The 27,319-nt window shown below is 38.4% G+C and overlaps 2 protein-coding genes across 3 annotated transcripts; both read right to left on the minus strand.

Moving 5' to 3' along the window:
• Positions 1-5,958: 5,958 nt before the first annotated feature.
• LOC111582916 (cytochrome P450 4V2) lies at positions 5,959-15,126 on the minus strand. The gene is made up of 11 exons (XM_023291801.3): positions 14,911-15,126; positions 14,723-14,835; positions 14,181-14,266; positions 13,300-13,490; positions 12,918-12,987; positions 12,678-12,804; positions 12,374-12,547; positions 10,649-10,751; positions 9,843-9,977; positions 6,677-6,856; positions 5,959-6,572 (listed from the first exon to the last, which is right to left on the minus strand). The coding sequence occupies exons 1-11, from the start codon at positions 15,101-15,103 to the stop codon at positions 6,394-6,396; spliced, it is 1,551 nt and encodes a 516-aa protein (XP_023147569.2). The 5' UTR covers positions 15,104-15,126; the 3' UTR covers positions 5,959-6,393.
• A 1,515-nt stretch (positions 15,127-16,641) lies between these two features.
• tlr3 (toll-like receptor 3) lies at positions 16,642-26,845 on the minus strand. Of its 2 annotated transcripts, XM_023291799.3 has the most exons (6): positions 26,371-26,845; positions 23,551-24,017; positions 21,161-21,196; positions 20,845-21,039; positions 18,837-20,692; positions 16,642-18,263 (listed from the first exon to the last, which is right to left on the minus strand). In XM_023291799.3, the coding sequence occupies exons 2-6, from the start codon at positions 24,004-24,006 to the stop codon at positions 18,032-18,034; spliced, it is 2,775 nt and encodes a 924-aa protein (XP_023147567.2). In that variant the 5' UTR covers positions 24,007-24,017; positions 26,371-26,845; the 3' UTR covers positions 16,642-18,031. The 2 variants fall into 2 exon arrangements, with proteins under 2 accessions (XP_023147567.2, XP_023147568.2); XM_023291800.3 differs by lacking the exon at positions 21,161-21,196 and having other exon boundaries at positions 26,371-26,840.
• Positions 26,846-27,319: the final 474 nt, after the last annotated feature.

A 27,319-nucleotide genomic window follows, 5' to 3' on the forward strand; every position in this document is an offset into this window, starting at 1 on the left:
TAAAGTAAAGAGTACAGATACAAATACCTGATAATTATAGTAAAAATTTAGTCTGATGAGTGACTCTTCATAGAACAATCATGTTTATTTTGTTGAAACTATGATCTTTGTACAAATTGCTCTTGCTTCCAAACTTTTGGCCTGTAGTGTGTGTCATATCACAGCACTTAGTGTAGTCAGGTACAGACCTTACGAATTTTAAACAGAAAACCCTACAATCCCTATGAGTCAGCAATGGTGGGAAGGTACCAAAAAAAATTCCCTAAAATAGAGAGGGGAAATAAAAAATCCAGCAGAACCAGGTTCAGGGAAGGCGGCCATCTACCTCCACCAATTGGGGCAAGGGTGGAAAAGAAGGGGGGGGATATTCATTCATTTTCCTCATTAGTATAAGAATTTAGTAGATTAATAGGCTATTATAGGGGGTTTTCTTAACGTCTTTTTCTTGTCTGTTGCACTTCCATCTAATGAAATTCCCCTTGAAGGTCACAACAGGCCGCAATTGTAAATAAAATTGCATTTTCTAATAAAATGTTCAGGAATTTCCTTTTAAAAGCTGTTGGGTACAACACTTACACTTCATTTGCAGCCCTTGTGACAAGATAGTGCACTGATTTGATTAAAATTAAACTCCAGTGCTCATATTAATTGTCTTATTCTTTATTAAAATGGAGATACATCTGGTTTCAGTTACGCAGACGATGCTGTTAGTGGGATAAGGTCTCTCTTTTCTTGTCCTGGATAATAATTACAAGGTAGAACATTGCAATCCCTATCCTTTCATTTTCCATTTCTACCATTTCACGTTAATTCTGGGTATTAGTTCTGGGTACAGCTCTTCCTTATAAGGCTCATGGAGTCTAACCTGCAGCCCACCAGCTGGCAAACACATGTGATCTAAGCCTACTTGTTTGTCCACGTTATTACCGTTTGGTGACTACAAAGTGAGAGTCGGGAGGTTGCGGATAGAAATCAAACCTTATTTGGAGACGATGATGATGCATCTGAGGACTGGAGGTATTTGGAGGAAGTCCGTCCAGGTCCGTCACTCTAAGAGGACATAAGATTATTGAGAGGCTGTGAAGCTGCTGGTCTGCATGTAAATCAGTGTCAGGAGAGTTTTTTAATATTTAGATTTTTTTTTTTCCTCAAAATGGGAGGAAATATTCTGCATTGACTTCATGCATCTGAGCTCCAATGTCCCCGAGACCGGACACGTGTTAATTAAATTTTTAAAGGAACATTGCACATTTATCATGTGTCATTCAAGTGTCAGGACACAGAAAATGTGAGGCTCACAGGCTATAAACTGTACACATGGTGAAGACAGCTGTCACTCACATCAGCACGGAGCTGCCGGGCACCGAGAAGGAAAAAAAAAACTGTTGATGCTGTTTGTGTTGCTGGACGCACACACATTTACACACTGTACAACACTCAGCCAACTCCTGCTTATCTCTGGTTTGCACACGTTTAGAAAAGCATACGTTGCTGCCTCTCTCTGGACGTCAGCTTGAACTGCACTGCACTGATACGCACGGCACTTTAATGATCCTCATTTTCACATTTTACCAGTCTTCAGTCCTAAATGTGACAACCTTACTGTGTCCTCAGAGCACACCAAGGATATTTTGTTCTCTGTTAAGTTGCGATATTTCATAATGCATTCTGCAACAAAAAAAAAAATCACTTTGGAAGTGAAATGGGGAAAGTCTATCATCATGTTTCTCCTCAAAGTGGTTTCATTTAATTTCATCACAGAACCCCGCAGGGCATCTCGGATGAAGTTGCTGACATGAAAGTCTCATTGAAGCCTTTCACGTTGTTTTCATTATTCCTTCGTAGTGTTCTGCATGTGTCTGGTGGATTCTGCTTCACGGTGTTGCTCATATAGGTAGCACTATAGTGTCAATAATGTATTCTTTCTAAAATTTTGAGCTTTTGTCGTCGTCGTTCCCTCAGGGGTCTTCAAACTTTTTTGCTTGTGAACGTCTGCTGGCAAGCACCTGTCACCGATTGCATTCAGAGAGTAGAGCTTTGAAGAGGTCATAGCCTCTATTTTCTCTGTTTTTTTCTGCTTATACGGTAACCTGAAAAGCCGGTTTTCATTTCATAACTTGAAGTTTCACATTGAGAGGTTTGAGAAGGCTGAAAACAACATCATTTGGACTCAGTGTCCTTAAATTTACCACTGTGGTGCAAGATTATGAATAAACAGCTCAAGTGAAGTCTTCAAAAGCAGAAAAATTCTTAGATTGAACAAAATTTCCAACAGGGTAGATGTCTTATAACTGCTGGATTCTAAAATTCTGGCTATGGGTCTGTCTGTGAGCTTCACCTGTTTCATCACAGTATCCAACATTACATAACAGTTAACTAAAGGTAATAGAGCTTAATGAATAACCACAATAAGATTGTTTTGTTGATTCCTGTGCTGTTTACTGTCTTGTGACCCCTCAAACACTTGGTGCGACCTCTTTGGGGTCCTGGCCCTCAGGTTGTGCACCAGGGCTGTTTTGACATCTGAATGTACACACAGTCTTTGAACAGGCTGCTGTCTGACTTTTTGCAAACTTGCCTTTGCACTCCTGCCAAGTGATATTTCTGCGCTTACAAGTGCCAGAATTTAAGTGCATTTGGGTCGTGCTGAATTACTGACTTCAGTGTGAAAATACTGCATTTCAAATGGAAGCAACCACAAGATACCTTTGTACACGCAGAGCTTTCGAGCAGCTAAAATGATTACATAACTGCAGTGCCTGTAAAAGAAAACAAGCTGGGCATAGAGGAGATGAGGGACCTTCAACAGACTAATGGGGTCAGTCGTGTACATCTCCGGCTTTTCCAGTTATTTTTAATCGTTAAATGATTACTTTTTCAGTTTTGCTGTATAGAAAATATTTATATTCTATTTACATTTTTATTCGAATGTTTACATCCTTCAGTTCAGGACACATTATGACCTGAATGCCATTGAATGAATGCTTTATCATTATTATGATATAATGGAGGCATGACGTCTCCGAAAAGCAATCTCATGCAATCCACCTACTCTAGCCACGCGCTAAAGCTCCTCTATCTGTGCAATTTATTAGAGATCCTCAGATAAATGAACTCTTCCCGCTTCATTTGGAGCTCAGGCACCTCGACTCTATCCAGCCATTGATTAGAGATGTGTTCAATAATTCAAATAATAGCATTGGGGGGTGAAAAAAGCATGCTATTCATCATCAGTCAAGTCATTTTGGTGTTGGGCAATGACCCTTGCAGGCACGCCTCCTAAATCACTGTATGACATAATGAATGGGGTCATTTGTAACTGTGTCATGCTATGATTACCTTCTCTTACAATGGAACCTTCTGACCTCAATACCATTCAGTGACTAAAGAGTTTTGCTCATAATCATAAACCTGAATATACACTCATAAGGTTTATGAGATGTAAGAAGTTTTTAAAAAAAAAAGGTCTTTTTCAGCAGTGTTTAGAGCTAAGAGGAAGTGTTTTATACTATACTATAACCACAGACTGGGTAAAAACTTGTCTGTAATGATGAGTTTTAAACCTACATTCCTTGTCACGGCCAGAAGGAGGCATCTGTTCTGGTCTCAAACAGAAGTCCAAAATGTATAGAAGTCAATGTGAAAACAACCCTAAATATTTCTTGATTTGTTATCTCTCCGAATGAATTTATGAACTCAGTCACTAGTTTAAAGACTTTTCCAATACAACGTGTTGTTGCTTATTTTCTAACAGAAAGGAAGTTTTAGATGTTCTCACTTCTCAGTCAAATCCAGGTCTTACTTGTCACTTGCGGTTCCAAGAAGCTAAAACTGCCAAATCTCAGATCTGAGGCACTAGGTCTGAAACCTAATGATGTGCCTTAAACCTGCATTCTTTGTCACGGCCAGCAGGGGGTGCCTCATCTCATCACGAAAAATGAAATTGTATAGATGTCAATGAGAAAACAATCCTAAATATTCCTTGATTTGTTAGCTCTCCAAATTAATTTATGGACTCAGTCACTAGTTTAAAGCCTTTGTCAATACATCATGTTCTTTATTTTCTAACTTACAGTCCCATTTAAAGGAATGTTTTAGATGTAGATGTGCTTCAGTTCTCAGTCAGACCCAGCTCTTCCTTGTCACATTCAGTTCAAAGAGGCTAAAGTGGCCAAATTCCAAATATGAAACTTCAAAATGTTTGACAACAAACCAACAGGTGACATCATGATTGCAGGTTCCATCCATTATATATGGTTAATAGATTTAATGGGGCACAGTGTCATGGTTTTATGTGAAGCTTGACAACATACTGATATCAATAACATTATCTTTGCTTGGCCTTAACTTAAAACTGCATAAATGTGGAAGGTGAGGAGTTTGGAAGATGTTGCTCAGTTACATTACGGAAAAATTCAGGAATTTTGGTGCTTGACAGATGATATGTCGATTATTGCTGCGTTTATTTGACAATTAGTTTTCATTAGTCATTTGTAGGTTCCTAGTGCAACACTAAAAATCTCAGAAACTATACACTGGTCTGCCACAACATTAAAACCATCAATACCTAAAGTATATAACATTGATTTATTTCGTAATAATGCAATGTTTGCTAGGAAACCTTGGGTCCTTGTGTTCATCTGGATGGCATCCTGACATGTACCACCTACGTAAACATTGTTCCAGACCAAGAACACTCTTTGTGGGGTAACAACAATCCCCCAGTAAGACAATGTGCCCCACTACACCTCAAAAACTGCTCAAGAACAGCTAAAGGAACACAAACAAGATCTCAAGGCACTGACACAGCGTTCAAATTCCCTAAATCCAAATCCAGTGGAGAAATCAAAGTGATACTTCCAAGCAAGTCCAATCCATCAAGGTCAAAGCAAAACCCTGCAATCCAGTGGACCAAAAAGATCTGCTAGCCTTCTGATGCCACCACCAGAGATCCTGTATCTTTGCCTCAACATGTCAGAACTATAAAGAATGCCTACGTAAATGGTGGTTTTAATGTTGTGGCTGGTTGGTGTATTATGCAACTTAGATGTAGGGTTTTTTTTTATATTACCACTGAATCCAATGACTGTACAGTGTAAAAGGGTAGCCTACACTGTTCAGTAAACTGAGAAGAATCCTCTCCCTTTATGACACCTGTGAGATAGTAGATCCTAACAAAAAATTAGGCTTAAGCTTGTGCTCAAGAAAGTATACCAATCAGTTAAAATCCCAATCTTTGGCATTGCATCAGAACATCCAAAGTTATGGCGTCTGGGATTCCAAGAGTTTGATTTGGATTTTTCTATCTTCTTATGGTCACCTGTATGCCATTTTTTCACAAAAGACAGATTAGAAAAAGCACAGGTGTGACTTCACCATAACAAAGGTTCTGTTCTATTCAAGGCTCCCAAGTAGGTTCTGGTGATATGGCAGGAACTGAGCAATATTAGGACCTTGAAACCATTTTTTTTCTTTATAGGCACCTGTGTTTTTCCTGTTGTAATATGTCAAGGTTTCCTGTGAAAAGGTCTTTGCAGCTTTCAAATAAATGTGGAAAGTCACAGCATGAGCCCCATTTAGTATTGTGTTTGTAATGCTGAAATATCTGTTTCTGTTTCCTGAAGTAAAGACAAAGAATGATACACAGCAGGAGGGGAAATATGAATGGACCATCGAGCAAACATACAGCGATAAACAAACAGATGTCGTCTGGGGTCAGTCAAGGGAAAACACTGCAGCTAGGGGTTGGAAATTAACATTCAGAGGAAATGCAGTACAAATGGAAGGCTTATCTTTGTTGTGGTGTTTATAAATGTAATGAATATGTAAGAGTGTTATTTATAAAGCCCCGCTCTGCACCTCAGAGTTGGAGGATTCCGGATTTCATTACCGATTAATACCACAAAATAAGTGTAAAGCATAATGGAAAAGTAAAGTATGTTAAGCATTTAAATCATGTTGTTTGATCCACCATATTGTTTATTTCCTCCAGATTTGCAGCAACAGACAAAAAGCAGCAGAAATGCCACTAAACAGGTCACAAAGACTTGCACGAGGTTTGTTTTTTCTTTAAAAAAAAAGTATGTGACCTTGTAAACAGTCACAAACTTCAATTCAGTAGAGCCATGAATCTAATTTCTGTTAATAATCAGAAATGTGTTTCAAAATGAGCAGTCATTGGTTCTTACTCTTTAAATTCCATAATCCTTTTTCATTTCATTCTGTTTGCAGCATTTTAATTCACATTTTGTCATAAAATACTTGCACAGTTTAGTGTTAAAGTATTCTCGTTATGCCACAGAGCATTTTCTATCAAAACATTACAGGGTTCATTGGAGTTTTCACAGTATGCACTGTAAATACAGACCACAAAGGAAGATAACTGGTCGAGTGTTAGCTTGGTGAACTTTGAGGCATCCTCTTCTCCAGTTTGATCCAGATTCCTTTCTCTGGTCGTAGGATGAGCTCTCCTACCGGACGAAGCTCCTCACGGGTCTGGCAAGCTTCAATGTTGAAGTTTCGCAGAATGGAAGCCAGAACCACCTTTTCCTCCATTATAGCGAAGCGCTGACCTGGTTATAATAAAACACAAACACAGTAATGTAGGACATTGCTGCTGACAGTCAGTATGGAAGCAGCTCTATTAGACTGCTCAGTGAAACCCTCCTGGTCTTACCTATACAGTTGCGGAGTCCGGCTGAGAAGGGGATGTAGGCATACGGAGGCCTTCCGACTGAATTCTCGGGGAAAAACCGCTCAGGCCTGAACTCCTCAGGCTCAGGGAAGTATCGCGGGTCACGGTGGAGAGAGTAGGTGACTATGGTTACATTTGCACCTTCAGGAATCGTGAAACCCTCTACAAGTAAAACATAACTCAGTTAAGAACAACGAATGTCATGTAGGATCTTGATTAATTTCCCTGACGGATAGATTTAGCTACAGAGACATCTAGAGGGAAGGATGGTTGAATTTAAAGATTCAGCTGGTCTTTTACACATTAACTACGTCTTACTACATTACATTAATTACCTTTACAAAAGGTCTAGAACAGGGGTGTCTAACATGCGGCCCCCGGGCCAAAACCGACCCAGCCAGAAGGTACAATCTGGCCCATGGGACGACTTTGTAAAATGTAAAAATTACAGAGAACACATTAACTGCAAACTGTAAATTTGTAAAACTATAAATTTAAAATAATTTCTAGACCATGACAAGTTGTTTTGATCATACAGTAAAATACTATATTGCTCATTGTTCTTTTGTAATTTTGTGTATCATTTTTGTAATATTTTGTCTTGCTTTTGTTGTTTTTTTTATCTTTTTTTGTCTTACTTTTGTTGTTTGTCTCATGTTTTTGTCATTTTATTTCTCGTTTTTGTCATTTTGTGTTTGCTTTTTGTCTTGCTTGTTTTTTTGTCTTATTTTTGTCATTGTGTTTTGCTTTAGTCATTGTGTTGTGTCGTTTTTGTCGTTTTGTGCGTTTTTTGTCTCGCTTGTATTGTCAATTTTTTTGTTGTTTTGCTTCATTTTTTGTCATGTTTTGTCTTATTCGTGTCATTTGTGCAATTTTTTTGTCTTGTTTCGTCCATTTTTGTGCTTTGTAACTTTATCCAATTTTTTGTTTCTTTTCTGTTTTGTTTCATTGTCGTTTGTCTCATTTTTTGTCATTCTGTTTCTAATTTTTGTAATATTTCGTCTTATTTTTGTTGTTTTTTGTCTTTTTTTGTCTGACTTTTGTTGTTTTGATCATAAAGTAAAATACTGTATCATTCGGCTCCAGATACCTTTGACTAAAAGTTTTGTGCCTTTTGTAGATTAACTGTGATCTGTAAGTTGTAATGTGTAAAAATAAATTCAGTTTCAACCACATTATGCCTCAGTTTATCATTTGACTGAGGCATAATGTTGTTGAAATTGAATTTATTTTTCTTAATAAATTTCAGGTTGTTCATCATGTTTTGTAAAAAGATAGTTCATTATATGTGAACATTTTTGGCACAAAAAAAAAGGAAAAATTTGGAGATCAAATTGGGCTGAATGTGGCCCCTGATCTAGAATAACGGTTTGCTATCATCTGGGAAAGTCCAAGTATCATCTGTGCAAGAAGCCACGAGGATAAACATCCCGTCTGATGTTGACATCTTCCCAGAACTGAGCTGCAAATCTGCACTGTGCATTTAATACTAAAAGGAACTAAAAAATAATAACACATTTAATCATTTAAAAATCTGAATAATTCACATTTATCACAACTGGAGATTTTTTTTCTAGTGTGATGCTTGCATTTGATCACATTATTTAGTGGTATATAGTGTAGTATATACTAAATATATAGTATATATTGTATATCGTTTTGAAGCTGTAATGTAAACTGTGTGGCTGGGGACTATTACATCAGTGAATTTACCATTTATTGCAAATGGTTATACATGATTCTATGTGAGGGAGGACTTAATGAAACAGCAAAGAGAATTCTGCTGAGAGAACAAATTCCCAAATACAGCAGATACACAAATATGCATAAACTGAAGCTTACAAGTTGATACTGAAGCTTCAGTGGTGGAAGGAGTCTTGCAGAAAACAAGCATAGTACGAGAAATAATATATAAAGGTCGTCTTGTATGAATATGAGTAGATGATATTGGCTTTCTGGTAAACAGAAACAATAAATGCTTAATTTGCAAACTAAACAAGGCATGTAACTTAAAAAAGGGTGTAAATTGTGACCAGTCTGCTTTCAGTCATTTTGTGCAGTTATTTTTCACCAAAACTTCTAGTCTACCAAAAGCATGTTGGCTCTAATTCTTACCTCTACTAAAAAGCATGCAAACGTCCTCATTGCTTCAATATCATAACGTTGGTCTCCATGTCATTAATTTGACAGTTCTACAATTACTATAATTTCATCTAGTAGACAATTTTATCCAAAGTGACGTACATCTGAGATTAGATACAACACAAGCAAGGATCTAGCTAGTCAGGAGAAAACAACCTGGATAAGAGCCATAAAACAAGTTCAAATGTGGTCATTCTTTTTCTTTTTGTAGTCTGTCAAGTGCAAAGGTGTTGAGTGAAGAGCTGGGTTTTTAGTCTTAAAGACTAAGAGGGACTCTGAAGATTGAACAGAATTTGGTAACTCGTTCCACTTCCGGGGAACCACAGAAGAAAAGAGTCCAGCTATGGACCGGCCCTGCTGTGGTGGTTGTATCAGGTGCTGTTTGTTGGCTGAGCGTAGTGAGCGGGAGGGAGTGTAGACCTGAATGAGAGGGTTCTGGTAGGAGGGAGCAGTTCTCACAATAGTTTTATATGCAAGTGTCAGAGCTTTGAAATTTATGCGTGCAGCAACTGGAAGCCAGTGAAGCGATGTGAATAGCGGGGTGACGTGTCCAAACGTGCTGCTTTGACCGTACGTGCGGGGAGGCCTGCCAGTAAGGATTCCAGTTGACACCAGATTTTCAGTGTCTTTGATCTACACATGATTACCATACAGCATCATTCACTCTGTTACGACATTGTTTTATGGCTCTTTATCAGGTTGTTTTCTCCTGACTAGATCCTTGCTTGTGTTATATTTACTCTCAGATGTACATCACTTTGGATAAAAGCGTCTGCTAAATTAAATTGTACAATTGTACATTAAGTTGCTGCACGAAGCTACATGCTGCAAATTCATGAAGCTGTTTCACTAATTTGAAGAAACATAGGGAAAACTCTGGAAAAGATGGGTGTTATGAGACAAAGGAAAGTAGATTTTGAATGAAAATATGAGAGGACCTCTGGCTTCCCCTCCTGTAAGAGATCCCTCCACTGTGGGGGATTAGTGATGAATAACTGTGACTCACTGATGTGGCATTCTTCACGGATGGTGCGAGCAAAGAAAGGCACCGAGGGAAACAGCCGTAGAGTCTCTTTGATCACACATTCCAGGTATTTGAGCTTCTTCACATCTTCCATGGTAATAGGTCGGTCAGACGTACCTTTAAACAGAAAACAAAGCAAAGTCTGTTTCTCACCACGGTACAGCAGCAGTGCAAACTTCTTCTTAAAGGTCATTTGGCTGAAGTATTTGATCCAATTTCATGCAAATGAACTTTCTCCCACTTTTCTATCCTTGGCACATGCTCCATTTGTCCTATCTTACACAGCAGATAAGAGCAGAATAATACTGGATGCAGCAAAGCACAGGGATTTATTATTCAGTATGCTCTAGAGCCAAGAGTCTTCAGTGTAATCACTTTTATATACCTAGTGGGTAATAATTGACGATTATTAAAAGAACAAATTGGTTATATAACTGGGAAGAGAAAGTTAATGTAGTTAGGTTTACACTGGAGATAGAAAAATGTGACTAAATTGATTTTTTTTTGTGCTCAAGGGCAAGTTTCAGTCCTTGAATGGGCGCAGAATTAGCATTTAGTTTACATCATGGAAACATGCACGGAGGCCACGGCAAATCCACACAACACTGACAATAATTCAATTACTTTCTATGTATTTTGGCAAGGATTTTCACAGCTGTTATCCCGGCATAAGCTCCGCTTGACTTGCAACGAGCAAATAAGTTGGAACAAAGATGAGTCAAAAGCCTTCGGGCAGGAAAATAAACAATGTCGTTAAAGTGAGAGTGAAGCAGGGCGGCTTATGTTACCGAACACCTCCTGTAGCTCTTGTTGAACTTTGCGTTGCACCTCAGGGTTAGAGCCCAGCAGATGGAGGGCCCAGTTCATAGAGGCTGCTGTAGTATCGTGACCCTGTAAAATAAATGCCGTCACATACTGGGAAATTTTCAAAACAACACATTTAGAAGACTTTAAAGCTGCATAGATACACTTCAGGCTAAAATATTGTCATATTATCACCCCATGTATTGAGCTTTTGAACTTTGAACAACCCTTTTCTTGTTAAAAATTGACTTTTGATGTACTGTTGATATAAAGATAGTAAATAGTCCGTGGGTGTCTCTGTTTCTGGAGCGTCATATCTCTGTTCTGCAGTTTCTGAGCTCATGCGACCTCCAGAATGTTCATTGTTTTGTTTGTCTGTTCTCCATCAGCTGTCCTGCTATCCCCCATCATCCCCACTCTCACCCCAACCAGTCTAGGCAGATGGCCTCCTTCTGTGAACCTGGTTCTGCCACAATCTTTTTTCTCCTCCTCTTTAAAGGTTTTTTTTCTGATTCCTTTCCGCCATCCTAACTGCTTGCTCATAGGGAATTTATCTTGGAGCTTCTCGTCTCTGATTTGCAGTGTCTGTGTCACACCTGTGGCTGAGGGTGCCAGGTGTTTTGGTTTCTTTTTCTAATTAGGTGTGTGTGTGCACAGAGGCTGGCAGCAGAGCAGGTGGGAGCAGTTAATCAGCCACTTCAACTCCTCCATTAAAGCTGACGCCACTCATCATTCGTCGCCGGTCCGTGACTGTTCTCTGGCTCCTGCCTGCTCGTGTTACCCCGGATTCCTGGTTTCTGTCTTCCTGAAAATCCCCTGCAGAACCCTGTGTGGTCTACCCCTGGATATCTCTGGTTCTATCATGTCAGATAGGTTCCCTCACTCCCACACCTCCGACATCTGTCACCTGCTTGCCGCCTCTGTTGCCAAACCACAAACTCTGGCTGATACGCCACTTCCGTCGCCAACCTCACAAAGCCGCCGCCTTTCAGCTGCTGGATTTCTGTCTTGTGTTAGTTCTTTCGATTAGAGTATTCCTGCCGTGGTTTTGCCATATGTGGGTCTGCTAGATGTAAGAATTCTCATTCGATCAGCGTTTCTAAGGTTTTCCTAATTTATTCCTGCCTTGGTGTTACCATACATGGGTTTGCTAATGTTACTCTTTCTGTCTTGTATTTAGTCCGCCTCTCCACCAGGAGGAATCTAGCTGTCTTGAGAAGTAAAGGATATTTCCGCGTTATAGAATAGTTCTGGTTTCCGGTTTTATTTCTTGTATCTTGTTCCCGCTTTGTAAAATAAATCTTTCTAAATTGCTCCCTGGTCTGAAGTCTCATTTTCTGAGCTTGAGCCTCTGCACACCGTAGCAGTCTGCCCTCTCTGACCTCCAACATGGTCATTGTTTTGCTTGTATTGTTTGTCTCTTTTCCATCTCCTCTCCCCAACCAGTTGAGGCAGACGTCCACCTTCCATGAGCCTGGTTCTCCCAGAGTTTTTTTCCCTCCCCTTTAAGGGTATTTCTCTTGGCTCCTTCCCACCGTCGCTGACTACTTGCTCATAGGGAATCCAAAGGCAACTTTTGTTGAGTTCACTGTTCTTTGTTTAAAATTCTAAAGGTCTTTACTGTACTATGTGAAATGCTGTGAGATGGCACATGTTGTGACTGTTGTGTTGTGCTACTTGTAGTGTGAGTTATATTTCTAACTACCAACCTCAAACATGAACGTGTCTACTTCCTCCTGAATGTCCTGACGGCTCATCCTGTTACCGTGTTCATCTGTGGTCTTCAAGAGCATGTCCAGGAATGCACTTCGTTTCTTCATGCCCTCTTTGGGTTCGCTGTCTGACTCAATGTCAGACATTTTCTCTGCTTTCTCATTTATCACCTGAAGATAAATAAAGTAAAGGATGTCACCCAAAGTGTCCTCTTCTCACTCCAGGTGAGTAGGAACAGCTAACGGATGGACAATGGATTGAATTTTCAGTGTTTTTGGAACCACCGGTTCCATCACTCACTTTGCGTGTAAAGGAATGGAGGATCTTGAGGGTTCTGTCATGCTCCCGGCCCTCACCGAAGTAGTTGTACACGAAGTCAGACCAAAACCAGGGTTTCCTCTGTCTGCTGCTGACAATGTCGCTCATTCTGAGGATGAAAAGTTAAGATGAAGACAACAAATATGAAAAAAGTGATCAGATAACTTTCCCTCATTATTTTCTGTATTTGGGTGATGGAAAAAAATTACCAAAAGAACTCACTTGTATACGCTCTTAACGTACTCTGAATCAGAATTACTCTGCGCATCAACTTTTTTTCCCATTGCAGTTTCTGGAATGACAGGTGTGTTTAAATATCCACATAGAAATTTACATTCTAGTAAAAGGCTTTTCTTAGTCTATGATTAAACATGTATACAAAAAGAGGTAAAATGTTCATACGTGTGTGTGTGTAGATTCCCAGTCCTTGAGTAAAAATTAACTGAACTTGTCTTTTAAGTTCTTGAATATGTTTAACCTCCAATCCAAGAGGCTTCTTCAGTCCGGACTCATTAAGTTCTGGGATAGGAGGCCTTCAGGAGCTTAAAGGAGAAGTCTAGTTGCTTTTCACTGAAGATCCTAGCACTGATTTACATGTACTCACCACAGATGATGTCTAGTGCGCAGAGGGTGACATGGCTGAAGCAGTTGAATGGACCCTTCCCTGCCTGCTTCTCCAGCTTCCCCACCAGAATCTCTGCCTGCTCATTCATCACCTCCAAGAAGTCCATCAGAATGGAGAAGTGGAAGGTCGGCGTCAGCATCTTCCTCCGCTGACGCCACTTAGCCCCAGTGCTGGTCAAAGGAAGAAAACATCCACAGTGTGCTCTCATTTGAACTGTAATATTTAAGAACAGCTAGAAACAGGAAGTTTGGTTTCCACATTTAGAGGAACTTGTGTTGTTGATGACCCTCTGTCCTTTGCCATTACTCTGCCTTCAGACCAGTACTGCATTACCATTTAGAACCATGCCTTCTTATCGCGCCACCATCGGCTAACGCTTAAGAACACAAGATTTCCTGTTAAACCATACAGGCTGTGGTTAATCTTGTCCCATCCTCAGGTCAAGTATTTAAAAATCATGTGATATATATATATATATATATATATATATATATATATATAATATATATATATATATATATATATATATATATATATATATATGCAAGTCATGAAATTCTGCTCCAGTAGACCCTCCATACCAAAATTGGACATCACATCATTTTTTTCCACCATCACCTTCTGCTTTGTGGTTGATAAATAATTTCAAAACATTCAGAACATGCTTGCTTTAGCCTATAGTGTTGTCATTATTCATTCATTCCATTATCATGATTTCTTTTTTTCAGACACATTCGTCTGAGCTTGCATGCTTTGAATCGAGTCTATTCTTCCTTCTTCTTCATCAATGGAGCATTCCTGATCTTTTTTCATCCTTGATAGTCGCTGACAGGATTTTTAGAGCTGAATCACAGGTTTACCTGGTGAGCAGACCAGTCCCAAGCCAAGGATGGAGAAAGTTGTAGGCATGAGCTTTTTCCATGTGAGCGGGGTTAGACACGATTGGCTAGAAAAGACAAAAACAGTATGTCATAAACAATAACATTTGAAACAGAATGTTAGTTTTCAGAGATTTATTTAGAATGACTCTGTAAGGAAACAAGATTAGTCTAATTGTATTCTGCAAATTCAGCTCAGGTGGAACTTATACAGATTGTAAAAGCCCCTCGAGGCACATTTGTGATCAGGCCACATAAATAAAATAACATGACTTGCAGTTACAGTCTGCAGCACTGTGTAAAAGTGCAATGACATTCTGAGGTTAAAGTCAGGCTGAATTTGGCTTGAACGCTGCAGCTCAAATGTCAAAGGTATGATTGTTTAAAATGAAAGTATTACAGCAAATTTGGATGATATAGCTGCATGTGACTAATCTAAACCCGTTACTGAGGTTACTTGTTATATTGACGAGACACGGAATGTGTGGCCACTGTTTATGTTGTGGGGTTGTCAATCATCATACCTCAACAGTGTCAGAATGAAACACAATCACAAATGGGACCATTCCAATCCAGATTTTAAACAATGGCTTGTCATAGAAATCACTGGCGAACCCCTGAACTTGTTTAAAGAAATCTGAAACAGACAAAATACAAATGAGTTGAGTGACAGGAACTGATGCAGCCTGTGCAGCCTGCTTTCCTTTCTCACCTCCTGCGTTGCTCTTAAACTGCAGTGCGTTTCCAATGAAGGGGTACGTTCCCTCCAGCTCCGGGATGGGCTTCATCAAAAACCATTTTTGCAGGTAGCTGCTCAGCTGCTTGTAGGTGAAGTAGGTCAGAGTAGCGATGAAAATGCTGACTCCAAGCAAAGGCACAGTGTAGCTACCAAGTAATGCAGCCATCTTTATTCCAATGTGTGTGTGTTTAGGTTGTGTAGGTGCTTAAATATCAGCACCAGGCGGTACTAACGTGACATAACTATTAACAGAACTGCCTTTACTCCTCCTCCAGTGATTCCAGTCCATTGACAACTTATATTGGCTGAAGAGGCTAACTGAAGTGATAACATTTATTACCCTGGAGTAGATGAGGAAAAATTATAGAATGTGATAAATGAATAAAGGAGATACATAACATGAGATATAGAAAAGAGATAAACATGAAAAAGTGGATCAGAAAAATCTGAGTGAGTCATACTGGCTCAAATTACATGTTAATTATTCACAGAGTGACCGGTGCAGGAAGAAACCTTTGTCCAACTTATTTTCTCCCTGTATTTATCAACTTCAACATCTCATCATGTCTGACTGGTTAATAAATAACAACCTTATCTTAGCGCCAATGATCAGAGCCTTTCACTGCTGGGAGTCACTGAATTACTGTTGGCTGACACCAACAGTCGAAACCAGATTCCTTGTATGTAAGTAATCAGAGAAATAATACATAAATAAAAATCAATTGGTTACGTAACTTAATGATACTGTAGGTTAATGTTATTTCTTTATTTTCATGACTATTTACATTGTAGATTCTCGCTGAAGACATCAAAATAATGAATGAACACATATGGAATTATGTAGTAAACAAAAAAGTGTGAAATAAGGCAAAACATGTTTTATATTTTAGATTCTTCAAAGTAGCCACCCTTTGCTTTGATAACTGCTTTGCTCACTTTTGGCATTCTCTGGAATTATGAGACGTTGATAAATACAGAGAGAGAATAAGTTGGTTGAAGGTCTATATACATATATATGTGTGTGTGTGTATATGTATATATGTGTATGTGTGTGTGTGTGTGTGTATATATATATATATATATATATATATATATATATATATATATATATATATACACACACACACACACACATATACTACCGTTATATAATAATATATATAAATTATTCAATTCAATTTGCATAAATAATAATATTGTGAGTTTCTCATGTGCTTCTGCTGAACTTTTAGTTGAACTAGAGTTTTATCTTCCCACTTCCCACACAGCTGCTCAAATTTGGATTTGTTGGGTTTCTCTCTACATTAATATTTTGCATGTGAAGTGCCTCAGAATGATTATGTTGTGAATTGGAGATATTTTTTTAAAAATTCTCTGCCTCAACTGCTGCTCTTTTGTATGAGCAATTTAAGTAACTGTGACCTGATTTTAATGAGACACTTTTCACTCAAACAAGAATATTAGAATTAGACTAATATATGATTATTTTACATTTATGTTACACTATTTAGAATTATAATTTATATCTGTATATGCATAGTAATTATTTACTATTTATACATAAAATGTGTTACATAAATATCTGATGTTGTAAATAAAATAGGTGTTAAATGTTAAATGTTTCTACTAAATATATTTCCGGTTTTTGAAGTACATATGCCGCTTGTATCAATATGTCTGATTCAGCAAAGACAAAGACTAAAGTTTAGGGCTGAAACTGCAAGTTTATTCATTCATTCATTCGTTATGAATGTTATGATTTTATCCATCATCCTAGTTTGCATTTGTGCAAATAAAAAAGAAGAAATGTACATATAGTGGGTATTTTTATTGGTGATTCCATTACTGTTATACCTAATATGTTTAGTTTGACTCCTGTCAGGAAAAAACAATAATCCTGCCCAGTCTGCTGGTAAATAACCTTCAAGTCTGCTGAAAGTATAACTGAATCCTTAATTGATTTAAATAAATATGATACACATGAGTAATTTAAAAATGCTTTCTTAACAAAACTTCTCTCAGGAGTGGCAGGGATGCATATGGACTTAACAAAATTGTCGTGATCAAATCTTAGCTACCACTCTGCTGAGCAATATGCTGCATTTTTGTAGTTTTTTTTCTTTTTGTTTGTGCATCTTGCAGATTCTTTGGAACCATTTCAAGGCAACTAAATACACAGATTTTACTTTAAAATTTTTCACTAATTTTTAAAAGTATGTCAAACGCTTTGTAATTAAAAACAACTCTTATAACATAAGGGACTGCTTCATGGAAGTTGCTTCAATGTTTACTCATTTCAAGTCAGTATATAACTTAACAAATAGTACTCAACATATTTTCCATGAGCTTACCATGTTGAAGGAAGCCAGCAACACAACTGCTCTCTCCCCTGTAATTTCTTCTTATAACCACTAGATGTCAGGGCAAGAGAATTTTGAATTAGAATTAGAATTAGAATGGCTTTATTGTCATCATACACAGTATGACGAAAATATAAAGTGTATGTATGTTGTGTTTTTGTTGTGTGTTTTTTTTTTTAAATCAGACTGAATGGAGTGGAATTTTCCCCCTCGGAAGTGGCCTCTGTAGTACCAAGATTACAATGTAAAATCAACAAATTACTTCATGTCAGAGTACTAAATACTGCTATTACCTTTGAAATGCATGGTTTATCATTATATCTCTGCTTTAGGTTAAACTAGGGCCAACGTGGTTGCTGTTTGTGTCAAATATTCTACAGCAAACATGAGTAGAAACACTTGCATAATTGCATAATTTAAAATGTGGTTGGGATAGACTTTCATTCTAGAAATGTCAGGGTGGACATTATAAATACAGCAAATGACCAAACGGCAATAAATAATGGCTGTATGGTTAGTATATAAGTAAATGAAAGAAAGTTCAAAGGTCTAGTTTAAATATTCATGTTGTTTCATTGGAGTTTGTATGTAAAGCTGCGACATCCTTCAAATGCAATATAACTCTTGCAGTATACAGGTCATATATATGCATAATAGTCACACAGTGGGTAAAGCAATCAGCAATTAGAAGCATTTAAAAACTGCACAAACATTAGTAATTCTTGGAAAAACGGTCACTCCTGCAGTCGATTTGTCATGCCGAGTGCAATAAGGAGCTTCTGGTGAAAGGCCGGTATCCTCTCCTTGTGGACAGGCCAGTCCAGGACGCAACATGAACGCAGCATGCCTCTGCGGAGGAACAGGGAGCGAGATAACCTGTAGTCGTGCACGTCCTGCAGAAAGACCAAAACAACCGAGTCCCTGCTGGCTTCGATGACCTGGTGAAGGGCCTGGTAGACTTTAAACCTGGATAGGAGACGATGAGGAGTTAAGGGAAGAAAGACAACATTTACAACATTTTACCAGATGTACATCCAAAGTTTTAGGCTCTTTAAAGCTTCAGAATTGTATGCAGTACCATTAGGGGACGCATTATTGGTCCTATATTAATTTTACAGAAGGAAAGCATGCACAAGTCTACAGCCTGAGTCATAAAGAACTATCTTCAGCCACAAAGGCAACCAGAAGTCCTGCAAGAGATGGTATAGATGCTAAAATGCCTCGTTTCCAGTGTCATGGAGCCACTGTGGGATTACATGAAGAAACAGAAGCAACTCAGAGAGTCTTAGAGGAACTGTGGCATGTTCTCCAAAATACTGGAAAAACCTGCTTGAAAAACTGGTTAATCACCTGCTGCTTAAATTAGCACCTGCATTAAATACGGACTTGATAAAACCATTTACAATATTATATTTGAAAGCATCTCCACTTTACATTTAGAGTTTAAAGCTTTTGCACAGTATTGCTCATATTTACATTTTACTTGGCTTTAGTGGAATGGTCATAATGCATAACTCCAGTATTCTATATCTGACTCACCGTCTGCACCAGGGATCTTTGAGAAGACTTTCAGTGACGACAAACAAGATTTTTCTGGACTTGTTCATATTATCCATGATGGATTCGAGCTGTGGCATGCCAATAATTGAATCTCGGTCCTCCAAACAAAACCAGCACCTTTCATTCTCCAGAGGGACCAGTCTCCTCTCCACCCAATTGGCGTCCTGCTCTGAATAAATGACATAAGCATCATACTCAAATTCTCTGCCCTCTTCAACTGTGGCGTCACTATACCCTAATGTGCGATTGATCAGTATAATCCAATAGAATTGAATCCTCCAGCCATGGAAGCGCACCAGAAGTGCCATCACAATTAGCGAGATGACAGCGGTGCTGCTCAGTATGTAAAGAGCCTGAAATGGGGTCATATCTTTGCAAGAGAGCGGGTAAAAATCCATGATGGAGTGGTTAAAGTAAGCTAGCGGGGTGTTGCACATATACTGGTCCTTGAGTCCTGGAACACTGGTCGTATTTGTGTTATTCAACCATGTCGTGAACCACAGGATGCTCTCACATGTGCAGTCAAATGGATTTTTGTCCATGACGAGCACGGTGAGGTTGCTCATAGGGATTTTGAACACTTCGGGCCTCACAGTTGTGATCAGGTTCTTCTGCAAACGAAAAAAACGCAGTGAGGTCAGATCATCAAACACCGAGTCCTTCAGGCTGTTTAAGAGATTGTTACTGAGGCTGAGCTCAGTGAGGTTTGTCAAACCTCTGAGAGCCTCCAGAGGAATCTCATCAAATCCGTTCGAATCCAGCTGCAAGTTTATCAGGTTTGGCGTATGTTTGAGAAAAAACACCGGCCCACCGAGGTTGGCACTCTTCCACAACCGGGCTAAGTTGTTGTGTTGGAGTTTCAGTACCTTCAGGTTCACGAGCCCCTCCAGCATGTTTTCTTTGATGTTAGCGATGTTGTTGTTGCTCAGATCCAAGATGTTAAGGTTGGTCAGGAACCTGAACGGAGACGGATCCTGGTTCAAAGCTTCGGCTCTAAGACTCTTTCCCAAAGTCAGGACTCTAAGACTGGGTACATTAACAAATGATCTAGAGCTCAGGGTAACCGACTGGTAGTTGTAGCTCATGTAAATCTCCTGAATGTTATCTAGGCCTTCAAATTCTCTGCCGGTGAGATTTTGGTTGATGAAGTTGTGATCTAAAAGAAGAACTGTGAGGTTTCTCAAAGAAGAGAAGCTTCCGTTTTTTATTTGGGTTAAAGCTGTTCCTATCAGATTTAGCTTTCTAACTGGTGAATCTGCAAGTGAGATTAAGGTCTTATTGGTAATGATTTTGAGTGATGCGTAACTACTCCAGCTCATATCGAGTTCTGTAAGACTTGTCAGGCCTGTAAAGGTGTTCTCTGTGATCTCCTGAGCTGAAGTTGTCTCTAATATCAAACTCTCCAGAGCACTTAATGGTTGGAAAGAGAAATCCTCAATAATGGGGATGGGGGAGCTGCGACTTTTCACCAGTGCTTTTGTCAGTTGGAGTTTTTTTAAACTTTTGAGCCCCTGAAAGGTGTTCTTGGTCAAACGCTTGAGGTTGTTGTCTGACATAATGAGAGTCTGAAGTCTGGACAGCCACTGGAATGAGCCTTCTTCAATTTTGCTCATGCCATTACCGGATAGATCCAGGAAGGTTAGGTTTGTTTTCATCAGTCCTGTGAAGGTTGCATTTGTCAGTGTGATCAGTTTCATCTTCTTCAGGGACAGGACATCGATGGCAGTCCCAGACAGCACAGAGCAGAGCTTGGAAATGACCAGAGTGCCCATTTTGCTCTCATCCAGGATTAAAGTACGAAGGCCTGAGATGGGTTTAAAGCAACCGGCCTCGAACTGCAACAAAACAATCAGAGAAATCTTGCAGTGAGACGAAAAAGGGAAATAAAAGTGGCATCTGAAAGCAAGGTGTTACAAGAGTTACTTTCTACTGATAGTTCCAGGTTCACAACAACATTTCATTTCCCATTTCTAGGTAAATTTCTTACTGTTTTTAGAGACACCGACGACAGGTTGAGGACCTGTAGGAATGACGACTGGTTGAGGAAGGAAAAGTCGTCTCTCTTCAGAACCGTGAAGTCGTTGAATCCCAGATTGAGTTTCACTAACTGGGGCAGTTGAGGCTCCAAGCCGAGCTTGGCTGACTGCAGTTGGTTTTTGGAAACATCGAGAAATTTCAGGCTCTGTGAATTATGAACACAGAATAAAAGCATGAGTTGAGGTAGTGCATGAGAGAAAAATCAAACAAATGAACTCCTAAAAGAGATGCAATGCTAGTGCTTTGCCCCACAGCGTATTTCAGACCTTCACTCTGGTGATGAGATACTTTCCTCCATGTTCCTAAAGAGACAGCACACATTTTTTTTACCAATAGCATGAACGCCCTACCTACAGAGCCACATGTACAATAGATTCACCTCAACAAACTCACATCCTCTTTGTTTTAGTTTTCTTAAAAAAAACTTCATTACATATTTATTTTTTACTCTTCTTTTACTGCTTGTACTCTTATTCTCTTCCTTTCTGTTGCTTTGTCATTTGAATGTTTTATTACCTCATAAACATCTGCAGAAGAAGTTCTTCACTTCAGGGATATATGTTTATCTGCTTTGTTTTCATGGCTAGTAAACTAGAGCTTATCAGCACATTTAGATTATTATCAAAATTGAAAACAGATACAAACCAACTGTCTGTCTGAAGCCCCAAAAACTTAAATACAACCCCAAAACAGACTTTTGTATGAAAAAACCCCAACTAAACTCCGAAGTAACCAATAGCTACAGCTGCCCAAACATATTGAGTAGATGTTTAATGTTTTGCCTGAGTACAGCTATAAAACAGCATGGTGATGCTCAAGTAAAGTACAAGCACTGCATGAAATTACTGGATTTAAGATAATGTAGTGCACATTGCATTCAGGGTTTCATTTGTGCCAGATACTGTCAGAATCTCCTTTGTTATGGTCAAAATCAATAAATAAATGTTGTGGAATGTCAATGTTATCTTTTGGCATTTTTAAAATTCCACATCACCTAATCATGTTGATTATTTGACTAATTTGAAAGCATTTTACATCGGATATAAAGACCTCAAAGGTGTGGGGCATTATGAAATGTAGTGAGAAATAAAAATGAATCGTGAGCTCTAAATGATCATTTATGTATGTTAAATATCTATTTGTTTAATTTATGTTCACTCAGTTTTGTTTCCGAGTTAACTCTTTAATGTTGGTGAGCTGAATTTCAAGTATCTGAGCTTGTTAGTGTGCAGGTTGCATAAGGCTCCAATAAAAAGGTCTAAGAGGATAAAGATCTACTTGAAGGGTGAGTTTTGTCTTTGTAAAGTTGGACTCGGTATATATTATGGTATGGAAAACTGCTCACAGGATTAAACTATGTATACTACGAAATGTAAAGGAGTTCCCACTACGCTGAGTTTCTGTTAACTATAAAAACTGTTACATGTGTTTCATCATTTTCATGAGTAGCAACACATTTAAATCTACATACGATTATTTTATACATTTTTGCATAAAAAACACGTATACAAACAAACAAGACTGTTTCCCCCCTCTTGTCAGACCAATCTGCAGTTCAGAATTATCATTATTATCATTTTCATAATGACTAGCAGCACCTTTAACTCTACATATAGTCTGGCGCCCAGATAGCTCAGCTGGCTGAGTGGGTGACCCATAAACAGGGGCTATAATCCTTGACACAGCAGTTACAGGTTTGAGTCCAACTCATGGCCATTTATTGCATGTCAGTCCCCCACTCTCCCCACGTTTCCTTTCTCTCACTTTCCACTGTCCTATATAATAAAGGCAGAAAGGCCAAAAAATAAGTCTACATGCATTTATTTTATGGACTGTTTGTACAAAAAAATAAAGTGTACAATCGAACGAGATCGTTGTCCATCTCAGCAAAATATTTTGTGTGTTTTGAGTTCAACAACTACAGCATATTTCCAGAAAAAGATATTGACAGACAGAACATCTCACTTAGTTTCTTAACCTGCTTGTTTTTCGTGGCAGGAAATAGAGCAGGAAATAGAGCATTCCTAATTCCTTTTTCTCCTGGTTGCGGCAATGCACAGAAACAACAGGCAAGTGAAGGGAAGGTCAAGCAGACAGAGGGAGAAAAGGCTATAAGTTATAAAAACAGCTATCTACATTCATCCCCTTGCTAAATTTGTATGATTATTGCGAATTTTCCAACTATTTAGGATCCAATGTGTAGGATTTAAAGAGGATCTTCAGGCAGAAATGGAATATGGTCTTCATAATTACATGTTCTGTACCATAAACCCTTCATACCAACACATGGTGCAGGTCCTTATCAGTGGAGCCCACCGAACTGTGCCACCATGATTCTACAGCAGCCCAGGTTGGACAAACCAAACACTGGTTCTAGAAAGAGATTTTCACCTTTTTAGCGACCACTGTATGTTTGAATACAGCCAATAAATCCTACACTGTGATCTTTTAAATGTAAATAATGCTCTGTTCAAGAAGTGTCTCACGTATTTTCCTCTCCTTTGACCAACAAGAACAGCTCCATCTTTGTGTTCCGAGGGCTCATAATTTATAAATAAAGCACCGACTGCATCTGCATGAAAGCGCACTATATCAACAAATTATTACTAATCACTTGCAACATGCCACTACAGGGTATGACAACTGTGTACTGTACCTGCAGTGCAGAGAACGTCTCTCCTTGTAGCTTTAGCCTGTTGCTGGCCATATTCAGCCATGTTAGATTGCTGCAATGTCTCAGATCCTCTTTCTTCAGCAAATGCACTTGGTTATGTTTCAGGTTCAGTGTCTGCAGCAGAGGCAGTGTCTGGCACACACCCTCGTCCAGCTTGGAGATGCTGTTGTAGCCGGCATCGAGGTGGATGAGGCCTGGGTACAGCTTTACTGACGCAGGAGGAATTCTCACCAATCTGTTGTGAGATACGTCCAAGCTGAAGATGTTCCCGGGAAGATCTGGAGGAACTTCTCCGAGGCTGAGGTGACTGCAGTCAGCTCTGCCATCTAGCACACGGCAGGAATTTTGCTTCTCGAAGGCCATGCAGTGTTTCGGTCCCATCATTAAACAACACATGACAAGGGTCCATGATAGGAGACAGGAACGAGGGGTGCACATCTTTCAAGAATCTTTAAAAAAAGAGAATAAAATTTGCTTAAGCATTAACTCTACATTAAGATGACTGACGGTTTAACCCTCATCAGTACACATGGCAAAACCTACTTCATCCGTACACTTGGGGTCCAGCTGGACCCCAGTATTATTTCATGTGTTTCACATTTCTGTACCTGTCCATATCCCCTCAATGTATATTTTCCTAAAATGTGTGTCATCTATAGATACAAATATGAAAGAAACAATGAAATTACTATTGATGATTACTGACGTGTATTGCTTACAACAATAGTGTAAGAACTCCTGAATTGAAATGAAGCACAATGCATCTGAAGTATTCATCACAAGAGCAACATAACACAAACATACATAAATAAAAGATACACAGTCCGGCTGGGGTCTGGCTAGGGTCCATATGTACCCCAAATGATTTTTTTATATACACACCACAAACCTGGTTGGAATCAAATAAGCTTTAGTGTATGCGATGGCAACTATGTGGGTGACAACTACCTAAAGGGACTGAAAAATGCAATTTACAGATAAAAAAAAATATGACAAGTTATATACCCCTGGGGTTCACATGGACCCCAGGTGTACTGATGAGGGTTAATGGCAAACATGTTGGAAAACCTGTTGCACATTCAGTCAATACAGAGAACCAATAGAGCATATTTTAAGTTGTATTTCTTACGAAATGTAAGTCCAATATTCAATAGCAGGTTTTTAGGCTCCACCATACTTTTGTCTGCGTGATTTTGGCTGCTGCAGTTAATTTAGAGACCTGCTAATCAGATATTTTTCGCAATAAATGGAAGCTTGCCGCCGCTGAAAAGGAGACTGGTAAGGAACACCATTGTTGCATCCTGTGTTTAGCTGTGTCCAATGTAATTGTGATTAATTTAAATAAAAATAAAAAGCAAGAGCCATTCTGTACTGTAGAATGGTCTGATTGCACCTTATTCTCATTTTTATCATGACTAGCGACACCTTTTATGGTACATATAGTCATTTCAATGTTTGTATAACAATAGGGTCTACAAACAAACAAGACTGTTTCCCTTCTCTAGTCAGACCATTCTGCAGTTCTGAATAGTTTGACTACACCTTACTATCATTTTCATCATCCCTATCAACATCTTTAACTGTATGCATGGTCATTTTATTTACTGTAGAGTTTTCCACACTCTAGCAGAATGATGATGAGATGCAGTCAGATCATTCTGTGCTGCAGAATGGTCTTACTGCACCTCATTATCATTATCATTTTCATAATGGCTAGGGACATTTTTAACTCTACATATAGTCATTTTATTGATTGTATAAAAATATAAAGTCTACCAACAAACAAGACTGTTTTCCATCTCTCATCAGACCATTTTAAACTGCAGAATGGTCTGACTGCACCTCATAATCATTTTCAGAATGACTATTGATACTTTTAACTGTACATATAGTCATTTTAATGCTTGTTTCTATGAAAAAACAAGCATCAACACCTCCAATCAGAATGGTCTGACCTGACTGCACCTCTTTATCAATGTCATAATGACTACTAACACCTTTAACTCTACATATAGTCATTTTATGGACTGCATAAAAATAAAGGTCTACAAACAAGACTGTTTTCACCCTCCAGTCACATCCTTTTGAACTGCAGAATGGTCTGGCTGCACTTTGTTATAGCAACACTTACCTAGCTTAACTAGCAACACTTTTCACTGTACATATAGTTATTTTAATGCTTGTTCTATATTTAAAAACAGAAACAAGTCTACAAACAAACCAGACTGTTTCCCCCTTCTAGTCAGAATGGTCTGACTGCACTTCATTATCACTATCATTACTACTGACACATTTAACTCTACATGTAGTCATTTTATAGATTGTTGGTGTAAAAATATAAAGTATACAAACAAACAAGATTGGTTTCCCCCCTCTAGACTGCACCTCATTATAATTTTCTCATTTTTATAAGTACTAGTGACGCCTTTAACTCTACACATAGTCATATTATTGAGTGTTTCTATAAATATCCCTCCTTCCACATCATTATGAATACCACTGGTCATTTTTATTTATTGCTTACATAAAAATATATAGTAGTGCAGCTTCATAATGCAACATTATGCAGGATAATGGAATGTCAAGTGATGAAAAAGTGATTTTGTTTCATCCCAGATATTACAATGTTGTCCTTGGATTATTTTAAAAACTGTCAACAGAAATATCTGACATACTATACATACTGTAGGCTGCTATTATTACACCACACTGCTGATTATTATTAGGACTGTAGGTTGTTAATAAAATTAACCGTGTCACTTTGACATATCATCTTAGACACAATACCTGAAGATTACTCACCAAATCCTGCTGTTGCTTATCACATGTGGCATCTGAACTTCAGACAGATTCACTTCCAGTAGCTTCTGCTCTTCAGAAATGCCGATTCAGTCCCTGTTTCATACTTTTAAGGCAGGCGTTGTGGCAGCAGCGCAAGATTTTGAGGAAATGAGAAACAGGAAACTCCGGTTTCACTTCTACGTCCGAGTAAATCCAGAGGAGGATTAACTGTTTCATGTAGGAGGATATCCACATGTATTAGGAAAAGAAGGTAAATTCATACTAACAGTGGGATTAAGCACCAGAGATGATGAATTACTTTCCAAACGTGGAATGACCGACTTGCCAGTTAATGCCGCCTTCCACTGAAACCCTGTAAATCTGTTTTAACAGATTCAACAGCAGGGTGAGTGCGATATTATCTAAGAGTATCAGTTAGCGTTCGCTTTAAATATGTTAGAATCATTTCACATTTGTTGTGATCCCAGCTGACAACATACTGCATGAAGTCGCGCCCAAAACAACCTCAGAACTGATCTGGGACAAGAACCGTAAATGTTCTCATAGATGCACAAGACAGGGCAGAGACAAAGTCAGCTGTGTTGTTTTTTGTTTTGTTTTGTTTTTAGCCCTTATTTATTTATGTTTATTTTAGCTAATTTTATTTATTTAGATTTGCTTTATTTTGTTGTATTTTTCTTTCTCTCTGTCTTTATTTTTGTCAATTTAATTTATTTATTTGTATTTATTTTATTTATATTTTTGTTTGTTTATTTTATTTAATTGTATTTCTATCTATCTATCTTTATTTTATTGTATTTATTTATTTATATTTTCTTTATTTATTCTATTTTTCTTTCTTTATGTTTGTTTATTTTAGTTCATTGTATTTATTTATTTTATTTGTTTATATTTTGTTTGTTTATTGTATTTAGTTTTATTTTTATCTATCTATCTATGTTTATTTTAT

Source organism: Amphiprion ocellaris, chromosome 4 (genome assembly GCF_022539595.1).
Source record: "Amphiprion ocellaris isolate individual 3 ecotype Okinawa chromosome 4, ASM2253959v1, whole genome shotgun sequence".
Lineage (NCBI taxonomy): Eukaryota > Metazoa > Chordata > Actinopteri > Pomacentridae > Amphiprion > Amphiprion ocellaris.

What these genes read in the sequence shown, in the direction of transcription:
- LOC111582916 (XM_023291801.3), bottom strand. Translation starts at nt 15,103, where the DNA reads ATGGCTGCATTACTTGGTAGCTACACTGTGCCTTTGCTTGGAGTCAGC. An exon ending in TAGACACGTTCATGTTTGAG is followed by an intron (nt 10,752 to 12,373) that starts GTTGGTAGTTAG and finishes TTTATTTTACAG; the next exon opens with GGTCACGATACTACAGCAGC. An exon ending in CGGACTCCGCAACTGTATAG is followed by an intron (nt 6,573 to 6,676) that starts GTAAGACCAGGA and finishes TATTATAACCAG; the next exon opens with GTCAGCGCTTCGCTATAATG.
- tlr3 (XM_023291799.3), bottom strand. Translation starts at nt 24,006, where the DNA reads ATGTGCACCCCTCGTTCCTGTCTCCTATCATGGACCCTTGTCATGTGT. An exon ending in AGACGTTCTCTGCACTGCAG is followed by an intron (nt 21,197 to 23,550) that starts GTACAGTACACA and finishes CTGTCTCTTTAG; the next exon opens with GAACATGGAGGAAAGTATCT. An exon ending in AAAGATCCCTGGTGCAGACG is followed by an intron (nt 18,264 to 18,836) that starts GTGAGTCAGATA and finishes TCTCCTATCCAG; the next exon opens with GTTTAAAGTCTACCAGGCCC.